Genomic DNA, 22,917 nt, shown 5'->3' on the forward strand with positions numbered 1-22,917 from the left:
CTACAGTTAATCCAGAATGCGGCAGCTAGACCGGAGACTGGGAGCGGCCGCCGAGACCACATAACACCGGTCTTGAAAGACCTACATTGGCTCCCAGTACGTTTCCGAGCACCATTCAAAGTGTTGGTGCTGACCTTTAAAGCCCTGAACGGCCTCGGCCCAGTATACCTGAAGGAGCGTCTCCACCCCCATCATTCCGCCTGGATGCTGAGGTCCAGCGCCGAGGACCTTCTGGCGGTTCCCTCACTGCGAGAAGCCAAGTTACAGGGAACCAGGCAGAGGGCCTTCTCGGTAGTGGCACCCACCCTGTGGAACGCCCTCCCACCAGTTGTCAAAGAGAAGAACAACTACCAAATTTTTAGAAGACATCTGAAGGCAGCCCTCTTTAGGGAAGCTTTTAATGTTTAACAGACTACTGTATTTTAATGTTTTGTTGGAAGCTGCCCAGAGTGGCTGGGGAAACCCAGCCAGATGGGCCGTGTATAAATAATAAATTCTATTCTATTCACCACTTGATTCAAGCTGGGACTCAACCCACATAGCCAGTTTTTGGTGCCAGGACTAATCTTGGAAGGAATAGCAAAGGAGAACAGTCGCTGGATGCAAAACAGCTTAAATTAGGATTCCCGAGCAATGGGCAAAGCAAATCCCAAATTTCTCCTGCCCCAGGTTGTCTGTTTTAGAACTATAAGGACCAGGTTGCCCCTGCTAGCCTCCCCCAGTTTTTTCCTAACCTAAGTGGAGGTGCCAGGATTGAACAAGAGAGCCCTCCCAACTGATGGAAGGCACTGATGGTGCCAGGCAATCATCATCATCATTTTATTATTTGTACCCCGCACATCTGACTGGGTTGCCCCAACCACTCTGTGTGGCTAGAGGATGGTCTGTTCAGTCTCTCCAAGGCCTCATTACAAGTGGGTACACATGTTCAACCATTAACCACCATCTTGGAACCTACAATCAAAAAGCAAGGCCTTGATGCCACCAGGGGCTGCCCAGTTGGCACTGACCTGTGACGGGGCCTTTTCGGTGGTGGTTTCCGGGTTCTGGAATGCTCTCTTTGGTCAGGTCTGCATGCATGTCTCATTACTGACATTCAGGATGGATTTGAAAACATCTTTTTGCCCAGGCATTTGATGGCTGATATGCACTGTTTCTGGAAACTCTTGAGATCATGGAATGAAGTGTTTTAAACAGTTTTTTAGAATGTTTTAAGAATGCTCTATTTTTTAAAAAAATATATGTTTTACTATGGCTGTGTTTGCCACGCTGGACTCCTTTGGAAAGAAGGGTGGTATATCCATTGAATGAATGAATGAATGAATGAATGAAAGGATAGAAATGTACTCTACCACAAACATTTGGGGCCTCTTGAACTTTTCCATTCATGCCACTTAAGAAAGGATATTGTGGATCCAACCGCCAACACAGCAAAATCATTTCAAGTATACATGGCCACATGAAATAGGCTGCCATCGATTTGAGAATTTATTTTCAGAATGACAGATTTTATCTGTTCGTTAATTCCATGTCTATCTCACCTTTCATCCAGGGAGCTCAAGATGGCCTACAGAGTTCTCCTGCTCTCCATTCTATTCTCAAAACAACCCTGTGAGGTAGGGTGGGTTTTAGAGTTAGTGATTGCCTGACGCAAGGTCACCCAGTGAGATTCACGGCCAAGTCAGGATCCGAGCTCTGGTGTCTCCCAGGTCCTAGTCCAGCACTAACCACTATTCCACGCTGGCTCTCATTGGCCTTGGCTGCGACAAAAGCAACACCAAGATGGCTTGCGTGCTTTGCAAGCACTCCACACACACACACACACACACACACACACACCCGCAGCACTTAAACTGCATTTTGCTGGCTAATGACACCTGTGCAAATGGAAATCATTCGTAAATTGATTGTGCAAAAATCAACAGGTGCCCCCCCCCCATCACCGCTGTGCCAGGCTAAAAGGGAAGGAGAAACGGCTGTTTTTAAAACGCCTCCGATTGGGCAACTCACTCCAGCTTAGGGTCAACAGCAGACCCACCACGTGGCTATTCCTCAGTTCCAAGAATGTCCTCGTTTCCCAGTACTAAACAGCACATCAGCTCGAGTGGCCAGGAGGGCCTGCTCTCAGGACATTGGCGGCTGCCCAGATTTCCAAGACGTAACAGGACACTGGCGGCAATCCAGTTCCAGTCCATCTACAGACCCCAAGCCCTGGGAGAGCAGCACTTGCGAAGGAGCAGGCTGGCTCAAGGGTTTGTGAGGAGGCGGAAATGCACGCCTATTGATTTCAATGGGGCTTGTGCAGGCGGAATATTTTCATTTACAGTGATACCTCGGGTTAAGTACTTAATTCGTTCCGGAGGTCCGTTCTTAACCTGAAACTGTTCTTAACCTGAAGAACCACTTTAGCTAATGGGGCCTCCAGCTGCTAATGCGCCGCCGGAGAACAATTTCTGTTCTCCTCCTGAAGCAAAGTTCTTAACCCGAGGTACTATTTCTGGGTTAGCGGAGTCTGTAACCTGAAGAGTATGTAACCTGAAGCGTATGTAACCCAAGGTACCACTGTATTAAATTGGTGCACCACCCTCCAACCGAAGATCACAGGGCAGTTCACGACATAAAAATACAAAACGAGGACAGAAAATGTGTAACAAAACGAAAAGCAACCAATAACCACCCCCACAAAATCACTGGGTGACTTTGGGAGCCAGTCACTCTCCTCTCCACAGGGTTGTTGTGAGGAAAAATGGGGGTTTGCCTTTTATTATAGTGTTTCTGCTTTGAAATATGCTGGTCATCAAAGATGGATGACTTGATCTGCCCCAGGAGTTGGGAAACTGCAGCCCTCCAACTTCCATCAGCTCCAGTCAGCATGGCCAGTGGTCAGGGATAACTGAGGCCCACAAGTTCCCACTTTGTGACGGATTCTTCTGCTTCTTGGCTTTCTTCAGGGTTTGGAGTCTCAGGTAGAAAATATCAAATGTCATTGGACCATCGCCACCACACCACAACATAGGAACTTAACGAGGCTGCCTGTTACCTGTCAGATCACTGATCCATCTAGCTTAGTGCTGCCTACACTGGCTGGCAGTGGGTCTCCAGGGCTTCAGACAGGGGACACTGAAGGCGCTGCCGGGGCCTAAACTTGGGGCCTTCTGCATGCAAGGCGGGTACTCTGCGTCCGAGTCACAGCCCTTCCCCTCATCCTTTATAGGTTTCTAGACGCTCAGGAACAAAGTGGAACATGCTTTACACTGAAGGAGATCATTGGTTCGTCTAGTTCAATGTTGTCAACACTGGCTGGCAGCAGCTTTCCTGGGTTTCAGTCCTATTCCCAGCTCTACCTGGAGGTGTCAGATTGGAGCAGGGACCTTCCGCAGGCACTCCGCCACTGAACGATGGCCCTTTCCAAACAGGAACACAGGAAGCTGCCCTATGCTGAGGTAGGCCACTGGCCTATTGAGCTTACACTGACTGGCAGCAGCTCTCCAGAATCTCAAGCAGGAGTTTACCTGGAGATGTTGGGGATCAAACTGGGAATTTTCTGTATGCAGCGGAGATGTTTTGCCACTGAGCTACACCCCGACAGCTCGTTCTCCCTGCAGGGAGATTTCTAGATGCAAACTCAGCACACATCCATGGCAGCGTTCGCCCCCTTCCAAACCACACCAACAAAGCCAAAAGCCGTTTTCAAATAATTTATTAGGAATTTAAAACTGAAAATCTGGAAAAAGGGGTTACAGGTATGGAGAGAGAACATTGACGTATAATAAAACTGGCTTAATAAAAACCACAGCTTTATTTTTTTTTCTCTTAAAAAAAAAAAAAGAACAGACACAGCAGCAGTAGCTCCCCCCCCCCCCAAATCACAGGCCCTCCCACCCCCCGACACCTGGGCTGTTGCCAAGAGAGTCGCAACGCAAACTCCGGATCTTGGTGGCGCCGCAGGTAAGGGACGTGGTCAGAGAAGCAGCTCAGCGCGTGTACCGAGGGGGGAGGCACGGCTGTGTGTGTCCCCCCACCCCCTCTGCAGCCCCCCAAGGCTGAAGACTCGAGAATAAAAATAAACCCAATAAATTGCGGCTGCACTTTCGCTTCTTCTTTTTTTAAAAAAAGGACATACAGACTCGTCTCAGTAACAAAAATTATTGCTTTGTGTTTCCAGTACTAATTCGCTAAGTTATCCCACCCCCACCCCCACCCCGCTCCTTCCCTCTCCACCCCACCCCCGCCCCACAAAAAAAGAAGAAAAAAGAATAAAAAAAGAGAACTCTCCCAATATTTATGACCTGCTTCAGGTGGGGACTTGGGGTTTGAGGACAAGGCAGCAAGGACATCACCCCAAAAAGAGGGAGGGGGGCATGAGGCAGAGAGAAAGAGAGAGAACAGAAAGGGGTGGTGACGCTGATGAGCAGTCAAAAGGCTTCACACCTGGACTGTTCCACTTCAGGATGCAGGGGGGGCTGCCTTATACAGAGTCAGATGGCTGAGTCCATCTCCTCAGTATTGCCTAAACTGACTGGCAGTGGCTCTCCAGTGTTTCAGGCAGGGGTCTCTCCCAGTCTTGCCCGGAGATGCCACTGGGGGCAGAACCTGGGACCTTCTGCATGCAAAGTGCTCTGCCAGTGACCTAGGGCCCTTCTTTTTGACAAGGTGCTAGTCCACATGGTTCCGAGTTAAACAGCAGCATAGGAAGCTGCCTTATACCAAGTCAGGCCATTGGTTCGTCTAGCTCAGTACTGTCCACACTGGCAGCGGAGTCCCTCCTAGCCAAGGATTGAACCTCTGCATGCAAAGTGGATGCTTCTGCCGCTTGGGTTTGGAGGTTCCAGTTAAGGAAATCTTCCCCAGTGACATGAAACCAGCAGGTGAAGGAGGGCTGGGGTACATCACAAAGCACGGCGCGCTGGTTTTCTATATGCATAAGAATGTATGAAGAGCCCTGCCGATGGATCAGACCCAAAGGCTCATCTAGTCTGGCCTCTTTGTTCTCACAGTAGAGCCAAAGGCCCCAAAGAACCTAGGAATTTAGATAAGACTGCCTCTGGACCCGGAGGCTCCATAAGAACACAAGAAGAGCCCTGCTGGATCACGCCAAAGGGGGCCCATCTGGGCCAGCCTCCTGTCTTCACAGGGGCCATCCAGGTGCCTTTTTGGGGAAGCCCGCAGGCAGAACCTGACCACGAGAATAACTCTCCTGACCTGCATTCTCTGCTTCCAACAGTGGAGGTAAAACACAGCAGCTAATAGGCATTGACAGCTTTATCCTCCAGGGAGTCCCCCCCCCCCCCATAAAGCAGCATTAAAACATGCACTCTGAAGTGAGTGCGGGGATAAGGGACATCTGTTTCCCTTCAGATGTTGCAGGACTCAAACTCTGAACAGCCTCTGCAGGCTGCATGAAATTTAAGCTGACCCTGGCCAAACAGGTTCTGCAGGCTTCTGATCATTTCAAAAACCTGCTGGACCGAAGTTGTTATAGCAGGACAAAGGACCCCCCACCCCACCCCAGGAAATGACGCCGGCTCTTTTCTGCTACTTTCAACGCTGTTTGAAAAATGGTCACTAGTCACCAGTCTTGAGGAAGCAAAGATCCTGTTTTGGGTGGTGTTGTGCGTCCAGACTTCCACAACCTGGTGTTCTCTGCATTTCTTTTGGACGAAATTTGCCATCAGCCTCCAGCCAGCATGGGCATGCTTGAGTAGATGCCGTGGTCGTATTGGCCGAGGGCTGACGCAGCCCAAAACATCTGGAGGGCACCATGTTGGGGAACGCTGGATTTGTCTCTTGCTCATAGGGGCTAAGTTTGAGGAAAGGCGCTAAAAAAATTATTATTATTATTATTATTTGACTTAAGATGAAGCTGTGTTATATTTTCCCTGGGCATAAGTGTCAGACTGCATCTTAAGAAAAGGCTCAGACAAGGTCTTTGGTTCAAGTTTAAACAGATTTCAGACCCAGCCCCGGAAGAGGAAAATTTAAGCTCCCCCTCTCCGCAACAAAAGGGTATTGATTTATTGCAACTGGAAATTCTCACCCATGAAGTATTGCATTATACATGTAAGGAGGAAATGGAGCCTGCAACTAAGTATGCAAACACCAAGAGGAAGCTGCAAGCAAGGGATGGATGGAATGCTGCTTGAAACAGAGTCGGACCCTTAGTCCATGTAGCTCAGTATTGTCTGCACTGACAGGCAGAGGCTCTCAATGGTTTGGGACAGGAGCCTTAGTTCTACTTGGCAATGGTGGGGGGGGGATTGGACCCGAGACCGTCTGCATGCAAAGCAGATGCCCTCTACCATGGCCCTTACCCAAACTGCACATCTGCCACACCTGCACGATGTGGAGGCATCCTTTAACGTTGCCTAAATAATGCAATGGGCAGAGAGACCCTCTCCTGGTTGGCTGTGTGGGAGAAAGGGGCCTGGACAGAGGAACCTGAGATGAGTGTGATTTTGCACATCCCCCCAAACGTGTATAGATAGATTTCCTCTTGCCACCTCAAAGAAGCTCAGCAGATCCCACAGCTTCCTTCCTTGCCAAAGTGGCAATTCCTTGAAGGGTGGGCCCAAGGCATTTCCGTCCCCGCAAAATATAGATGACACAACACCCATCCACACCATTCCCTACATGCAATCGATCCAGAAGGAAGGTCCCTGGCACAAGCCTCCCTGAAAGGAACAGGAGCTGTGAAAGAGCCCTTCAGTTAGTAGACAGAACGCAGTGGCTAGTGCCTGTGATGTCACAAACTATGGAACTCTTGCACAGATGCCGTTCGTTTCAATGGAGGTTGCATGAGAGATCATCACACTGGACTGATAGCTCAACTGATAGGCATGTGGGGAGAGGGAGTGGGTGCCACTGGGATCTTCCCCTTTGGGCACCAAAATGTTGTCTTATTGAAAGGCTGAAGCAGAGAGGCAGGGACATGGCTGCAGCATGTCTGAATCCTTTTGCATCACACACTTTCGCTCTCTGGAGGAGGCCTCACAGGGGTCGGATCTGCCTGCTTCCCACCTTAGTGATGCCCAAAATCCATTGGAAAGGCCAAATCTAGATCTTGCCTCTGCGGGAGCACTGGTTCCCTAAAAATGGGCCTTTGGGGGGGAATTCAAGTATGGTAGTCAGAAGCAACCCAAAAGCCCACTCTGGGGCAGCAACTCACCACACAGAATGTCACAGACAAAGAAGCTGCCTTGCACAAGTCAGTTCATCGGTCATCTAGCTTATTCCTGTCTACACAGACCCCAAGGTATGAACCTGGGACCTTCTGCACCCAAAGCAGGCACTCTGTGCCTCTGAGCTACGGCCCGTCCTTGTGGTAGCGAGAAGAGCGGGGAAGGAAGAGTCCCGCAAAAAGGCAAGCAGCTTGAAAATGAGGCGTGTGGGTGAGGCATGGCCTAGGGAGTGGATAGCCAGCATAGCTGCTCTTGGGCTCTAACTCCCAGCAGCCCCACCTGCCAGCCAGGCCAAGGCTGGGAGATGTAGTCCAGTACCACCCAGAGAGCATGACTGGCTATGCCTGTTCCAAGGGGAGACACTTATCACACTTCCCAGCCTCTCCCTGGCTGTGTACAGTCATACCTCTTGTTACGTTCAGTTCAGGTTACATCTTTTCAGGTTGCGTCCCGCGGCGACCCGGAAGTACCGGAAAGGGTTACTTCTGGGTTTCGCCGCTCACGCATGAACAGAAGCGGCGAATCGCGACCCGCATGTGCAGGCAGATGCAGGTTGCATTCCTATCAGGTTGCGAACGGGGCTCCGGAACGGATCCCATTCGCAACCAGAAGTACCACTGTAGTAGCAAATCTTGATAGAAGGTGTGCGGAAGACAAAGAAAGGCCCCCGCGAGATGAGAGTCAAAGGAAGATGCAGAGGGCCATGTGCAAGGGGAAATGAATGGGGATTTAACTTTCAGCTTCAAAGAGAGAGCTGAACGTGTGCAGAGTGGCCCTTCACTTTCCACTTCCACCACAGGAGGCAAACTTTGCTCACCTCGCCCCTGACAGGAAGACGGGTTTCCCAGTGGGGTCAGTCTCATCAAAATTAGCTGCGATCCTTGCATTGCAGGGGGTTGGACTACAGGTGACCCTTCGGGGCCCTTCCAGCCCTACAATTCTATGACTCAAATGCGCCTTTCTTAAGAACAAACGGTATCCTGGCATAGTAAAACAGGGTGGGGGATCCAGAGCTTCTCTCCCCCCCCCCCAACTCACAGGATCCCTGAGAACCTTTCTACCGGTGCAGATCTTGGGCCACATTCACACCATACCAGTTAAAACCACTCAAAACAGCCATGAATTCCCTGCCCCTACAAAACAATAATAATAATAATCCTGGGAACCACAGTTTGTTTTGGTGCTGAGACCTTCCCTCCCCTTCACAATTCCCCTGGAAAGAGGGGACTGATGGTTCAACCACTCTGAGAGCTGTAACTCTGGGAAGGTAACAGGGGGTCTCTTAACAACTCTCTGCGCCCTTTGGCAAACTGCAGCCGCCAGGATTCAATGTGCTTTCGATGTATGGTATGGATGTGGCCTTTACTCAGAAATAATGCCCATTGGGTTTGATGGCTGGGTTTAGGAGGATGTGGGATCACAGCCTAAGTCTCTCTCACTAGCAAAACACACAAACACACACACCTTTTTTGCCTGAATCACCACCCACCTTTACAGTAAAAAGTGAGGGAGATTGGGGGGGGGCGAACAGACGCCCTCGACACCCCCACCCTCCCGGCAAGCTATTGCCCACCCTCTTGGCAGGAAGCAGTAAATATTGGGAGAGTTACACCCACCCAAAGCGTCAACAGAGACCAGCAGTGGTGGCTGAAGAAGCCCTTTTCTAAAGCGGGCGCTGGCACCGTCACGAGAGGGGGGGCACGACGCCCGCATGCTGAGCCTGGCGCAAGCCGCTCAGCAACACAGCAGCCCCCCCTCCGCACCAGATGATGCAAGTAGCTCTCACCCAACTCTTTCCAAACCCGCCCTCCCCCCCGTCCCCCCCCAACACCCCCCAAGCACCCTCCTCCTCCTCCTGCTCCCCACCCCACCAGACTCCCAGAGGTCTTAAAATCTTATACAGTAAAAGGTATAAAAAAGGGGGAGGGAAAAGAGGTTCGTCACGGTCCAACTGGAGAGAGTATTGCTCACGTTTTCGGCATCAAGAGGCCCAGAATGAGAAGAGGAAAAAAGAAAGGAAGCTTAAGAAACCCAGAGTTTGCTTGGTGCACAACAAGGCCGAAGACCGCCCTGCAATATTTACATATGATACAGGAAAGATCGATGGGAAGGGGGCGGAGAACAAAATAACAATAATAAAAACCCACAGAAACCTAAAATCTAGGGGAGGGGAAAGGAGGGGAGGGGGGAATTCAGTCATCAGGAATAGTGTTTTCTTCTTCTTCTTAGTCCACTTAGCAAAATATACAGTTCATTATTCGTTCCACAGCAATTGCCTTCTGCTAATTCGGCACATTTCTCAAAGCCTCACCTTGATAGAAAGAAAAGGTTTCTTTTTTTACAAAAAAAGAGAGACCGAGAGAAAGAGAATCTGCCCGATGCAGCCACATCTCCCTGCTCTCTGCCTACCCTTCGGAACTGCCTTCACTTGACATCGCAATGCGTCCTTTCCAAGATAACCTTTTGCCTTCTCATGACCGAGTCCTGTTCCTTCCTCCTGCCCTGCCCGCCCCCCAAAATATATATTTATATAATATATATCTAAAAACAAAACAAAACAAAAAGATTTCAAAGCCAAATAAAAATATTCCTCAGTAAAAGCTACCCCCTACTCACAATCACAAAAAATAAAATAAAATCCAAATTCATAAAAACGGTTCTTCTGAGAGGCTCTGCAAAAGAGCAAAAAGAACCACAACAACAAAAAAAACAATGACAATGAGAGGACTGACTTCACACCTCCTCTGTCCTCCTTCCCCAGCACCCCCTCTCCCTCCCCTCCCCTCCCCCCCAAAAAAGATTAAAAAATAAAAGCTAACAAGCTAACAAAATAAATAAAAGAAGAATTGTCGGGGTGGAGGGTTTGGGGAGAAGTGTAAACGGTCAGCGGTTATTAGTAAGAAGAGGAGACAAGATCTCCTTGCGTTCAAATCCAGTGCTCAAGATCTGGTCAATGGAGAGATCAGGGCAGGCCGGGAGAAGCCCGGCAAACAGCCACGAGTGTGCAGTTTTATTTACTAAAAATGAAATCTTGGCTCATCCCTCAAGTGTTGCCGGATCCTCCAGGTCGCTTGTCCTTGGTTTGCTCACTGGGGAATCTGCAAGAAGAAAGGGTGTGGGGAGATGGAAATTATGGAATGATCGTGCAAGGTTAGCCTCCCCAAAATTTTGCATTTTGCATTCACAGCTGTCTCAAGAGTGTGTAGGCACACCTTCGCGTAGAATCTTACAATGGTTAAAAGGTAAAGGATCCCTGGACGGTTAAATCCAGTCAAAGGCGACTATGGGGTTGCAGCGCTCATCTCGCTTTCCGGCAGAGGGAGCCGGCGTTTGTCCACAGACAGCTTTCCAGGTCATGTGGCCAGCAGGACAAAACCACTTCTGGCGCTACGGGACACTGTGATGTAAACCAGAGGGCACGGAAACGCCATTTACCTTCCCGCCACAGGAGTACCTATTTATCTACTTGCACTGGTGTGCTTTCAAACTGCTAGGTTGGCAGGAGCTGGGACAGAGCAACGAGAGCTCACTCTGTCGCGGGGATTTGAACCGCCAATCTTCCAGTCGGCAAGAGACTCAGTGGTTTAGACCACAGCGCCACCCGCATAGAGCTGAAAGGCACTCCCAAATCTAATCTGGTTCAAGCCTCTGCAATGCAGGAATCAAAGCTAAAGAATCCTTTACAATGCCCAACATAATACTAGACTCCACAATGGGAACATCCCACGAGAGACAAATGGATGGACTTTTTCTCACGCACCCAAGCATCTGTGTCAAGACAATGGCCGTGCCTTTCCCCTCATGTAGAAAAGAGGAGACAGGCTCTGAACATAAGAAGAGCCTGCCAATGGCTCACGCAGTCCAACCTCCTGTTTTCACAGTGGCCAACCAGATGTCTGTGAGAGCACCACAAGCAGGACACAAGCACTAAAGCATCCCCCGCCCGTGGTTTCCAGCAACTGAGATTCAGGAGCATTGCTGCCTCAGACTATGGAGGCAGAGCACAGCCATCACAGCTATTAGCCGCTGAAAGCATGAATTTGCCTGATCCTCTGTTAAAGCCAGAAGATGCAGAGAACCATCCCAGGTCTTACCACTTGACTTCAAAGTACAGATAGGTATCTATGGGAGGAGGCACCCCCTCTAATATCTTGGACTATGGTCACTTCACCCTACAGTTCAACTAAGAGTTCTAAAACAGTCTTCAAGGACAGACCTATGAACAGCACACTGTGGTAGCCGAGTCCCCATTGGCCATCTTACCTCCTCCTTCCTTGGTCCTCAGCTTCAGTGGTAACCATTAGTAAACGCTGTTGCAATCAAAGGTCCCTTCAAAGCAATGACATGACATTGATTGGACATTATCTGCAGAGCTTTGAACACTCACAATGCACCATATTTTGTGGGTGGGTGTGGGTGTACTATATCAGGTTAAACTGCAAGATGACCTTATCCCCACTGCTTCAATCTGCAGAACTGGCACTGTTACAGGTGCCACAAAATTCTTGTTCCACATTTGTAAGGAATGGAGCTTTCAGTGTGGCAGCACTTTGGGACTCCCTGCCTATTGACATCCAGCAGGCAGGTGTCTCATTTTGTACTCTTTCTGGTGCTTGCTAAAAACATTTTTGCTAAGGAAAAGCCTATCCAGATATGTAGAATGTTGATGCAAATTTTAATCTGGGGTTGTTGTATTTTAAATTTAAAAATGTTTTATTTTTATTGTACACACATAATTCATAAAACGACGGACAAAAAATGGCTCCTTAAGGGGGTAAAATACTGAACAAAAAAAAGAGTTCTTTTTTGAAAACCGCCTTGAGTGTGGTTATTTCAGGGGTTTTTGCTTTGCAGTCATGCAGTATATAAATTTTATGAACTAAATGAATACATCAAATGACCCAACTGGGTTATCTGGTGCTGCAGAATTGAAGCACAGAGCACTCTAGCTTTTGTCATCAGAAAGGGCCACTGACAGGGCTGCACATACTGCCTCCTAGGAAGATAATCATAGCAATGGGGAGACCAACTTGGCCCCATCCACCGGCCAGTGAAAAAGCAGCTGTTCTAACGCTTGCTTTCCTCTTCCCTCCGCATTCCTATTTCCTTACATGCTGTACCTATTAAATTGCGAGCCTGGAAGGCAGGGACAGTCTCATAATTTAATATATGCACAGTGCTTTTAAAAAAATGCTGCGTGCTTTAGCAGTATTCAATAACTATGATTGTTACTGAAGGATATATGACTTTAGGCAAAGCTAAAGAAGTCCCGACATTTCTTTAAAAAGCAAACATAAATGAATGTTATGCTACTAAGTCACTGGCCCGCCTTTCCTGTCTGGCAGTGGCTCTGTTGGGTCCTGCTTAGCCCTTCACATCCTTTAATTCAGCCACCCCCAAACTGGTGCCCTCTAGATATTCTGGACTACAGCTACGGTACAAAATGGCCAAGTTGGCTGGAGCTGATGGGAGTTGTAGTCCAAAACATCGATAGGGCACCAGGCTGGGGGAGGCTGCTTTTTAGAGAGCTCCTTGCTCCACCCCACGGGGTCCTCCTGCTGATCACTCACCCCTAGGCTGTGGCCAAAGCCAGTGCTCGGGGCGGGACTCGCTGCGCTGATGTAGCTGCTGACTCCTGAATCCTGATTGGCTGCTCCGTAAAGCTCGGCCATTGGCCCGGGGCTGGTGGTGCCCAGGAATCCACCGGTGCGGCTCGGGGTGGACCCTACAGGAGGAAGCAGGACTAGCCAGTGAAGATGCCAAAATGAAGGCCCCCTTGTCCCCCCGCCCCACCCCTCACCCAGAACAAATAGAGAGCTTCCCCAAAAGCCAGCAAGGTGGCCACCCCCCAGGGAGCACGGCAGTTACCTGTCCCTCGCACCACAGCCGCCGCCGCTGCCGCCGCCGCCATGGGTCCATACGCAGTGAGAGGGATGGCTGGAAGGAAAGGGAGAGACGTCAGAGCAGGCCTGGGCTTCCCCGCAGGGGTGGTGAAGGCGTGGGTGGCTGGTGAATCTGAAGAGCACCCAGGGCCCATGAGCCAGGGATAGGGGAGGTGGTGACCCTCGCCTGCTGATGGGAGTTGGAGTCACTGGTATTCCCTGCTCTCTGAGAAGTAGAATTTCCACGCAGGGAATAATGCCTCTTAGATCTCAGGGATGGCGAGGGACAAGCCGCCTTCTGCTGGCTTCGGAAGCTTTCATAGGTTTCCTCCACTGTCTAATTACATCAGGGATAGTCAACATGCTGCAATGTTGGTCAAGGGATGATGGGAGTTGTAGTCCACTGGGTCATATTGGCTGGGGCTGGCAAGAGGAAGAGTTCCAACCACTCCCTGCACCAGGCAGAGAGCAGTTCAAGGTCACAGCCACAGCATATATTTAAAGAACTCTAAACAGGCATGGCTTCCCCCAAAGAATTCTGGGAGCTGTGGTTCGTTAAGGGTGCTGAGAGTGGTTAGGAGCAGTGCTCCCCCGCAGGAGGTACTCAGGAGCAGGCAGTACCTGCACTTCTTTTGTTGTAATTTTTAAAATGTGGCACTTACTGTAACAGCTTCATGGATTCTATTTTTCTAGGAAAAAAGCACTGGTCAGTAGACCCCCTAGCCCCCTCACAGAGCTGCCATTCCCAGAGTTCCCTGGGAAAGGGGATTGATTGTTAAACCACTTAGGGGGTAGCGGCTCTGGGAGAGGAATGGGGGTGGTCTCCTAACAACTCTCAGCACTCTTAACAAACCATGCTCCCAGAATTCTTTGGAGGGGGGAGGCCATGGTATCATAGCTCTTTATGGTGCAGATGTGACCTTGAACTGTGGTCTACCGGGGACAGCTAGCGTGGTTGGATTCAGCATCCCGTCAGCTCCAGACTGTGGCCGTCGTCTGAAGGCACACGAGGCCACCAATTTGACGAAGCTAAGTAGGTCTGGCTCAGGTCAGGCTGGCCTGTATGGATGACCACCTGGGAACCACACAGACGCCACCTTGCGGAGGGTTCCACAATGGAATAAAGCTTTTTGGTACCCACGTTAAGAAAATAAAATAGGTCAGAAGCAGCAAGATTTTAAGCCTGGGGAAAGGCTTTATTATTATTATTATTATTACTGTGGTACCTCTGGTTGCAAATGGGATGCTTTCCGGGGCCCCGTTCGCAACATTAAGCAGAATGCAACCCACGCCTGCGTGTGCGTGGGTCGCGTCTTGCTGCTTCTGCGCATGCGCGTGATGTCATTTTGAGCGTCTGAGCATGCGCGAGCGGCGAAACCCAGAATTAACCCTTTCCGGTACTTCTGGGTCGCCACGGAACACAACCTGAAAAGACGTAACCTTAACCGAACGTAACAAGAGGTATGACTGTATTATTATTACCTATGGTATCCGAATGCCTGTGCTGCAGGGTCCTTGGGTGCTTATAACAAATTACCTTGGAAAGCTGTGGCATGAAGCAGGCTAAGGTCTCCCCTACCCCTGAAGCTCCAAACCTCAGAAGAAAGAGAGGGAAGTGTGGCGAGTGAGGGGATGTTACGGAGGATGAGACGGGCCTGTCAGTCCATTAGCTCAGGAAGAGAGAGGAACAGCAGAGCGCTGCCTGGGCAGGAGACACACGTGGCAGCTTCTACAAAGCTTTGGGGAAATGGCAGCGGGGGGCAGGGGGTGCGCCCTGAAATGCAAGTGCGAGGCCAGGCCAAAGGGCGGAAGGGCCATGGGAAGGAAGCGGCGGGAGGCATTAGACTCAGAGAGGAGGTGGAGGAGGAGGAGGAAGAGGAGGAGGGTGGGGAGAAGGTGCCCTCTGCTCCCTTGTGAACAGTAGGTGCAGGGGAGGAGCACCCCAAAAATTCCACCCCATTCCATCTCCAGAAAAATAGGGGGGAACAGTGCTGGGCCATTCCAGCATTGGCATGGCTGTTTTCTCAGAGGGGGCAAAGAGTAAGGAACAATGCAGCAGAATCAGCTGGAAGGGACCCGAGGGTCATTTAGTCCAACCCCCTGCAATGCAGGAAGCGTAGCTAAGTAGTTCACAGTTCTAGGAGGAGGCATCAGAATTCGGAGCAGAACAGGGATATCCAAAGTGCCCACGAACATGTGAAGCTGCCTTGGTAGAAGACAGAAGAGGGGGAAACTCCGGGCCTACAGCTCCCTTCGGCTCTACCCACTGGCCATGCTGGCTGCTGGGGTTGATGGGAGTCAGAGTCCTCAGCCAACATAGGGAGGGCTGAAGGTCCCCACACTTAGTAAAAGGCGACCCCTTTTCTCCTCGGTCCACGCAAACCAGCAACATTCATTCTGACGAGCGGTGTCTCTGTTATGCTTTGCAGCGTGAGGCTCGGTGAAAAAGCACCGAGAGAAAGAGCAAAAGGGTTGTGTGGGTGGGCGCCTTATCGGTGGTGTTAAATGGCTGAGCCCTTCAAGTAAGGATGTAACATCAAACGCATTTCCCTGAACGTGGAGCTGTTGCAGAACAACGCAAGAGCCTGAATTTTCACGCAGATGGAAAAGGAAACGAGGGTCAATTCCAACCTCCCGCCCGCTCGCTCCCCCAAAACAAGCTGCAAGGTGGTAACTGGGCTGGAGCCGCCCAAAACTCTGTGCCCCCACCCCACCCTTCCAGCTTTTTGCAAGGTTTAGGAAATCGGTGGGACTGACCTGTCAGCTCAGGGAGGACTGGGGCACTCGGGAGGGGGGTCCTCTCTACCCGGAATTCTAAAAACGAAAGGCAAGACAACTTAGGATATGTGGTCAGTTTCATCCCCAAAAGAGAGGATCCAGCAAACGGAGCGGAAGGGGCGGGGGAGAGAAGAGGCGCAGCAGCAGAAAACACAAATATTCTGGGTGAGGCAAATCCTCAGAGTTGCTGCCTGGACTTGATAGAGTAGGGGCAGGTGAGAAAAGACCCACCACTGCTTTCAAAACCGGTACAAGATGCCCTGGCTCAGTATGACCGCCTAAACTAAGAATTTTCCCCCTTTGCAAACAGCAGCAGTGATCTGCCTCGCAGGCTTCTTGTGATCTCCCCACCCCCCCAAACTGAAGTAACAAATTATTTTTCATTCTTTGAGGTTTGGAGCCCATTAGATTTTTGATTGTGAGTCTCAATTAATATCCGGCTTTTAGATGGTGCGGTTGAGGGCTTTGTGTTCCGGTTTTCAGGAAGGCGGCAACTCTGGGGGGGGGGGGGGGTTGAGGTGGGTGTTGAGGATCAGAAGCAGGGAGGGAAGGAGGGGTTTAGAAAAACAGATTGAGAGAGAGAGAGAGGCTTGCAAGCTGCCCTTTCTAGGACTAACAGGTTTCCAGGGAGAAGGGGACCAAGAAGGGAACCACAACATCGGCATCCTGCTCCTATTAAAACCTCAGAGGTTTCTCTCACTTCCTTCTTGAGTGGAGACAATTGGCAAAAGTTTAGAGAGGTGGTGGCGAGTCCCCTTTTCAGCCCGAGGGCCACATTCTCATCTGGGCAACCCGGGGGGGGGGGGGGGAGAACATGTTGCTGGTGGGCGGGGCCAGAGGCAAAAGTGGGTGGAGCAACAAGTGTGAATTTTACCTTTGTGCCATAGGCTAGTTCCTACACACACTCACATGGACCCCCTCTATCTCCATCCAGACGAGAATGAAGCCTTATCAGAGTCCCAAGGACTAGGGAGAGGGTGTGTGGCTAGGGTAGAGTTCCAAGGACTGAAGGTCCTCATGGGCTGCATTAGGACTCTGAGAATGAGGTCTGTCATTCATCCTCCACTGCCCGCAGGGATTGTCGGGATGAATTTTGGGATCACTGGGGAGCCCACCCTTAGTACAAAGGCACAACAACTGAGAAAAGGGAGAGAGACGTACCAGGGAACTGGTAAGTGTAGCCAGGCGCAATGCCCGTGTAACTTCGGCTGGCGTAGGTGGCAGCCTGAAAACCTGGGTAACCTATTCCCAGAGACAAAAGCATTGAGAAAAGTTAGATTATTTCACAGCAAGGCACAAACACACACCTGATTCACCCGTATTCCCTCATTCATGAGAGGCAGTAGAAGGGTTTTTCTAAATGTCCAGATCTCGCTCTCCTCAATCTTTTCATGGGAGACAATATTCACATACAGTTCAAACCTTTAATAGGTTGTCCTCTACTAGCAGCCAGGCTCACAATAATGAGACACTGGAAGAACTTAAGAGACTGCTTCTCTGACAAGTCGGCACAACAAAATTATAGCAAAACAGCACTTGTGGAAAAATTAAGATAAGAAGAACAGAATCTTTTGGCACACGTTTGCTTAGTCCAGTCATTAAAGGATCCTGTGCTGTGTTCGAAACACCTTCAAGTGGAGCGAATCTCCGTGCTGCACCTCTGCATGATTTTTTTAAGTGCTCTAGCAGCGCCTCACCTCCTTTAAACAGGAAACAGTGTGTGCAGTTCTTACTTTTGCACCATGCAAAAGGAATGCTCTTCATTTGCAAGAGCAATATGTGTGTCAAATTTTAATCCTTCGTGGGGTAACTCTGCTCTAGCACTGGAATTATCTGCAGTGTGCCCATTCTGCCAGAAGAGGGCAGTGTAGGATGACAAATGCCCGCCCGCCCAAATCTATTACCCCCATCACAAGACCTCTGACATCAGAGAGCTGATCCTTACACAACTCGGCAAAGGTCTTAACGCACGCTGTCTGCTGCAGAGCATTAAGGGCAGAGAGAAAAAGTAAGGGGGCACAGACAGTTAAAAGAGAACTCCTTTGCCGTCCTTACCCAACATGCCAATCCCGAGCATGAAGGCGTCCATTCCGTAAGGCATCACCCGGGACCGCCCTCTTGCAGAGCCAGTGGGGGACATCACTTCCTTTGGCTGAGCTTTTTTACATTCCACCTGGCATGGGACACATAAAGGAGACAGCTTGTTTGGCAGCCCCCCTAACCGTGTAGGATAGGTCAGCTTGTAGAGCAACCCCTCACTTCACAACCCTGGAGTCAGATTTACAAGCAGAAGAGCTTTCTTCAAGCCCAGCCCTGTATAACCAGGCCCGCAAAACCATTCCCCATTGGCTGCGGCCAATTTGAACTGGCGTCCAAAACTTCTAGAGGGCGAAGACAGCTCCATTATTTTCTTTTTATGTTTCCTTTCTAAGCCACAAAAGGCTGGTTTCCCGTCACGACATCTTAAAAAAAAGTTTGCCCTAAACTAGTTTGGATCCAACAGTTCTTTGCACACAGCATTTCCTGCTTGGATTCTTCCTGCTCATTTCCACCCCGTCCCCTATTAAATGTGAAACCCCATTGCCACTTCCTCCTCCTCCTTCCCCCTTACAAGGCTCCTGTGGCTCTTCAAAAGTGGTGCAACTGACAGAAACACAATGGGTGGAGTGTTCCCTTTCACTGCATCCCCATATTTGGGTAGTGGTGGCTGCACCTGTTGAATTACCACCCGTCATGCAACTTTTAAAGGCATGTTAAGTCCTGCCAGAATAAAATAATAAAAAAATCAGCAACTCCAATCTAGTCAAGTGGTTTTCCCAATGCATGTACAGTTGACAGCTCTAGGAATCACTGGCCACATAGATCACAGACAGGTGGCTGTGCTGTGCGATAGGAAGGGAGATCCATCTAACGCTTCGTATACACACACATTGCAGAATCCACAACCCAACCTTCCTCCTCCTAACCATTTTGTTGTTGATCTCATGGAAGTGGATCTCGCAGACTTTCTCCACAATGTCTTCGCTTTCGAATGTGACAAATCCAAAACCTGAAAGAGAAATAAAGCAGTTATGACCTGGTCGAGATGATGCAGAATCACATTCTGCGGCAGAATGAAGGCCAGGCCAGGATCCTACCCTGCTCAGGTCCTGTCAGAATGTCAAGACACAAACACAACATACAAAGAAACCTGCTGGATCAGGCCAGTAGCCCATCCAGTCCAATTCTGACAGTGGCCAACCAGATGCCTTCATGGGGAAGCTCTTTAGCAGGACTCGAGAGCACTCTCAACCACCTGCTGTTTCCAGCGATTTAGGAGTACTACTACTGCTTTGGACTTGGACTATAACTCCCATCAGCTGTCAGGAACTGATGGGAGGTGTTTTCTAAAGCCTCTGGAGGGCACCAGGTTTTCAAAAGCTACCTCACCGGATTTTACCACATGTGAATGCAGGGCAGGCAGGGTGGGGGTAAAGGAATTTATTTGCTTCCTGTGCAAAACACAGCTTTCAACCTTGCCACATGTAGAAAACCAAAGCATTTCTACAGGTAGGCCTAGTCTTGTCACTAGGGGCAATGTCACTTGCGGGGCAATGGGGACCTGCCTAAGTCTGCGCCTGGGTCTCCATGAGCAGTTTGATCTGCTGACCCCAGCAGGCAAAAAAAGCCTTTACAGCACTACGAGAGAGGCACCACATTGCATGGTAACGTGTTTAAAAAGTCACAGGCGCTGGAAGTGACTAGGAAGTTGGCAACCCCTTCAGGCAGGGCGAATATGAGTGTGTGTGTTTAAAACAACAAGCAACTACCCTTTATCTCTCTGCTGAGGCAGCATGAAAACACCGACAAATACTTCTTATTATTTTAAGTCATTTTGTAGCAGAGTCCCACATCAGGGAAAGCAAGCAGCATCCTAGACCAGTGGTTCCAAAAGGGGGCAGTGGATTACCCAGGGGAGTGCCAAGCAGTCAAGAGGGTGGCATGGGATGTAAATGACCATCGGACTTTGAAAACTTAGTATCACTGGCTCAAGTCCACCAATTTTCCTGAATTCATTAAACCAAATGGTTTTTATTGGATTTTGAATAAATGTGCAATTAACTGTTTCTGTTTTGAATGTCATTGTGCTGTTATATTCCTTAGTGAGTCGTGCAAACCGTTAATCTGAACAACGCTCTTTGCAGGGTAAGGTAAGGGACAATGGAGATGAGTTTATGGAACCAAGAGGCTGGTTGGCCGAAACAGTTTGGGAACCAATTGTGAAAGATGAAAGCAGGGATGGCCTATTCTTGATTCCCAAAGGAGTCAGGCATGTAGGGGCTGCCGGAGGGGAGGCACTGGGTAACATCAGTCGTCTTCAACCCAGAGGACAAGCCTTGCCTTGAACGGCACAACACCCACCCACCACCACGCAGGAGAGTGGTCTCCTGCCAGCAGCCTGCAGAAGGCTCCCCGCTCTGTAACCAAACTCCCCAAGGGAGGCTCTGGGAAAAGGTGACCTAGGAGTGGGAGCAGCCGCCGCCGCAGCCCCAACCCCCCCGTGCTGCGGCAAAGGAGGAGAGGCAGCCTCCTGGCTTTCGTGTCAGCTTCCCCGGGGGCTCAAATTACTCAGGACAAGGTAAGACACACAGACAGATGGAGCCACGTAGGTGACCAGGGAGGGGAAGGGGAAGAGGCTGCCCCCGCCGGCAAAGAGTTACACGGCACAGGAAGCAGGCAGACAAAAAGCCCTCTGTGCTGAGAGGGGACGCGTCGGGTAAAAGGACACGGCTGACGAAGGAAAGTGGATCTGGAAGGAAGAGGAAGGGGGTGGGAAGGAGCTGCAAGCAGGGTGGGGCAGGGCAGGAGGGCGGAGGCAGTCGTAAGTGGTGCCTGGGTTCCCATCAAACACCCCGATGCCTGGCTCCCCAAAATACAGGGCCTCACCTCGGTGCCTGTTCGTGGTCTTGTCAAACATGAGCATTGCGTCGTCCACCTGCAAGAGACAAAGATGGGGGGGGGGGGGAATTGAGTTTGGGGTTGGAAGGGAACTGGTTTCTAGACTTAATCCCCCGAAGCCTTAGGTTTTCTCTGCCTATCGTCAGGCAAAGCAAGGCAGCTAGAGCCAGGTACTGTCATACCTCATGTTACGTTTGCTTCATATTACGTTCTTTCAGGTTACGTCCCGCGGCGACCCGGAAGTACCGGAAAGGGTTACTTCCAGGTTTCACCGCTCGCGCATGCGCACAAGCACTAAATCGCTCTTCACGCATGCGCACAAGCACCAAATCACACTGCGCACCTATGCAGATACGGCGCTTCACGTTGCACTCTTTTCATGTTGCAAACGGGCCTCCGGAACAGATCCCATTCGCAACCAGAGGTACCACTGTATCTAGGTTTTGGGTGCTACAAAAGGGCAGCCAAGCGCCAAAGCTGTTTCACTGTCTCTTTGAAGGGAGAGAGGCGCCTGTAGGATTCCCACCACAAGCGCCCAGGTGTCTTGAGATGGGTCCTGGGACAGCCTGTGCTGCCCATGCCTTTCGCCCTCATCCTGCCCGAATCTTAGGCAGAGGAGCCCCTTTGCTGGGCACTTCTGGATACTGACATTGGTCACCCAAATCCCAAAGAAGTGGAACTGCCCTAAATGGCCATCAATCATTCATTCAACAAACAAACAAATAAAACCATAGTAACCTAGGAAGCTGCTTTAGACAGAAATCAAACCATTGGTCCATCTAGTTCAGTATTGTCTACATACACTGGCAGCAGTTTTCCAGGGGTTCGGGCAGTGTTGAAATTAGCCATGTGCCAGATGCATTTTGCACGGGTGGCGCTGTGGGTTAAAGCCTCAGTACCTAGGGCTTGCCGATCGAAAGGTCGGCGGTTCGAATCCCCGCAGCGGGGTGCGCTCCCATTGTTCGGTCCCAGCGCCTGCCAACCTAGCAGTTCGAAAGCACTCTTGGGTGCAAGTAGATAAATAGGGACCGCTTACTAGCGGGAAGGTAAACGGCGTTCCGTGTGCGGCTCTGGCTCGCCAGAGCAGCAATGTCACGCTGGCCACGTGACCCGGAAGTGTCTCCGGACAGCGCTGGCCCCCGGCCTCTTGAGATGGGCGCACAACCCTAGAGTCTGTCAAGACTGGCCCGTACGGGCAGGGGGTACCTTTACCTTTTCCTTTATTGACCACTTGCAACCAAGGGAAGATGCCTGGGCATCAGGATGATGCCTGACATCTCCACCATCTGGAGATGCATGCCTGGGAGATCATTGGATCTGGACTGTTTTCACATCCTCAGACGCCCCATCCTGTAGAATTCTATCAATTATATTTTATCTGCACAATCGGAACGAGTTTCTGGAACCAAAATGCTTCTTCTGTGCAGCCTGAGCAGGAGCAATCACCATTAAGAAAAAGAGGTTGGAATAGGCCAATATATGCATAGACTGTCCCTGGATCAAGCGACTTTTCTCCTTTAAGTTTTCAAAGCTCTTAACCTAGCTCAAGGTTGTCATCTAAGATAGCCAGATGTTTAATCAAGAATTAATGACAGTCAGTCCATCATCTGAAAAATAAGACATTAGAGCAGTCTTGCCCCTAAAATGGCAACTGGACATTCTGTTTAAGAAGCCATTTGGTGCCTAGCATATATATTTGAGTTTCCAACACTGGTTTTCAGCGGGGATGCCTCTCCTGGCCCTACCTAGAGATTAAACTTGAGACCTTCTGCATGCAAAGCAGATGTTCTGCCACTGAGCCTGTACACTGCTAACATTATGACTGCATCCAGAAAAATCCTCCAGGCCAGAGACTCCAGTTACACACGGATGATGGTTTATCATGTGCTAACATGCCACTTGGAAATGTTATCACTTAGTAAGCTGCTCATCTGTAATGCCATTCCAAAGAGGCAAGGAGAATTCTAACACAATTCGGATTAAAAATCCAGGAAAGCAAGTGGTTCCCCACTTGGCTGGAGAGGACGGAAGGCCAGCATGTCTATGCTGTCACAAGTACACTGTAGTAAGCAAGCTGCAGAGGATCTTTTCGTTGGGTAACAAAGAAATCAGAGCTATGAGTTAGGATGACCCCAGTTAAG

At 50.1% G+C, this 22,917-nt stretch overlaps 1 protein-coding gene across 5 annotated transcripts in view; it reads right to left on the minus strand.

Moving 5' to 3' along the window:
* Positions 1–10,128: 10,128 nt before the first annotated feature.
* The window catches only part of MSI1 (musashi RNA binding protein 1), a 56,634-nt gene continuing 43,845 nt past the window's right edge, over positions 10,129–22,917 (minus strand). For 2 of the 5 annotated variants that reach the window (XM_083417901.1, XM_083417899.1), the window contains exons 7-15: positions 20,765–20,813; positions 18,805–18,887; positions 17,894–18,011; positions 17,000–17,080; positions 15,818–15,874; positions 13,047–13,115; positions 12,749–12,921; positions 11,442–11,507; positions 10,129–10,276 (exon numbers count right to left, since the gene is read on the minus strand). In XM_083417901.1, the coding sequence (XP_083274027.1) occupies positions 11,466–11,507; positions 12,749–12,921; positions 13,047–13,115; positions 15,818–15,874; positions 17,000–17,080; positions 17,894–18,011; positions 18,805–18,887; positions 20,765–20,813 (672 nt within the window). In that variant the 3' untranslated portion in view covers positions 10,129–10,276; positions 11,442–11,465. The remainder of the gene's footprint in view (positions 10,277–11,441; positions 11,508–12,748; positions 12,922–13,046; positions 13,116–15,817; positions 15,875–16,999; positions 17,081–17,893; positions 18,012–18,804; positions 18,888–20,764; positions 20,814–22,917) is intronic. The other 3 variants (XM_083417900.1, XM_083417902.1, XM_083417903.1) reach the window with 3 other exon arrangements.

Source organism: Podarcis tiliguerta (assembly GCF_965153285.1).
Source record: "Podarcis tiliguerta genome assembly, chromosome: 16".
Lineage (NCBI taxonomy): Eukaryota > Metazoa > Chordata > Lepidosauria > Squamata > Lacertidae > Podarcis > Podarcis tiliguerta.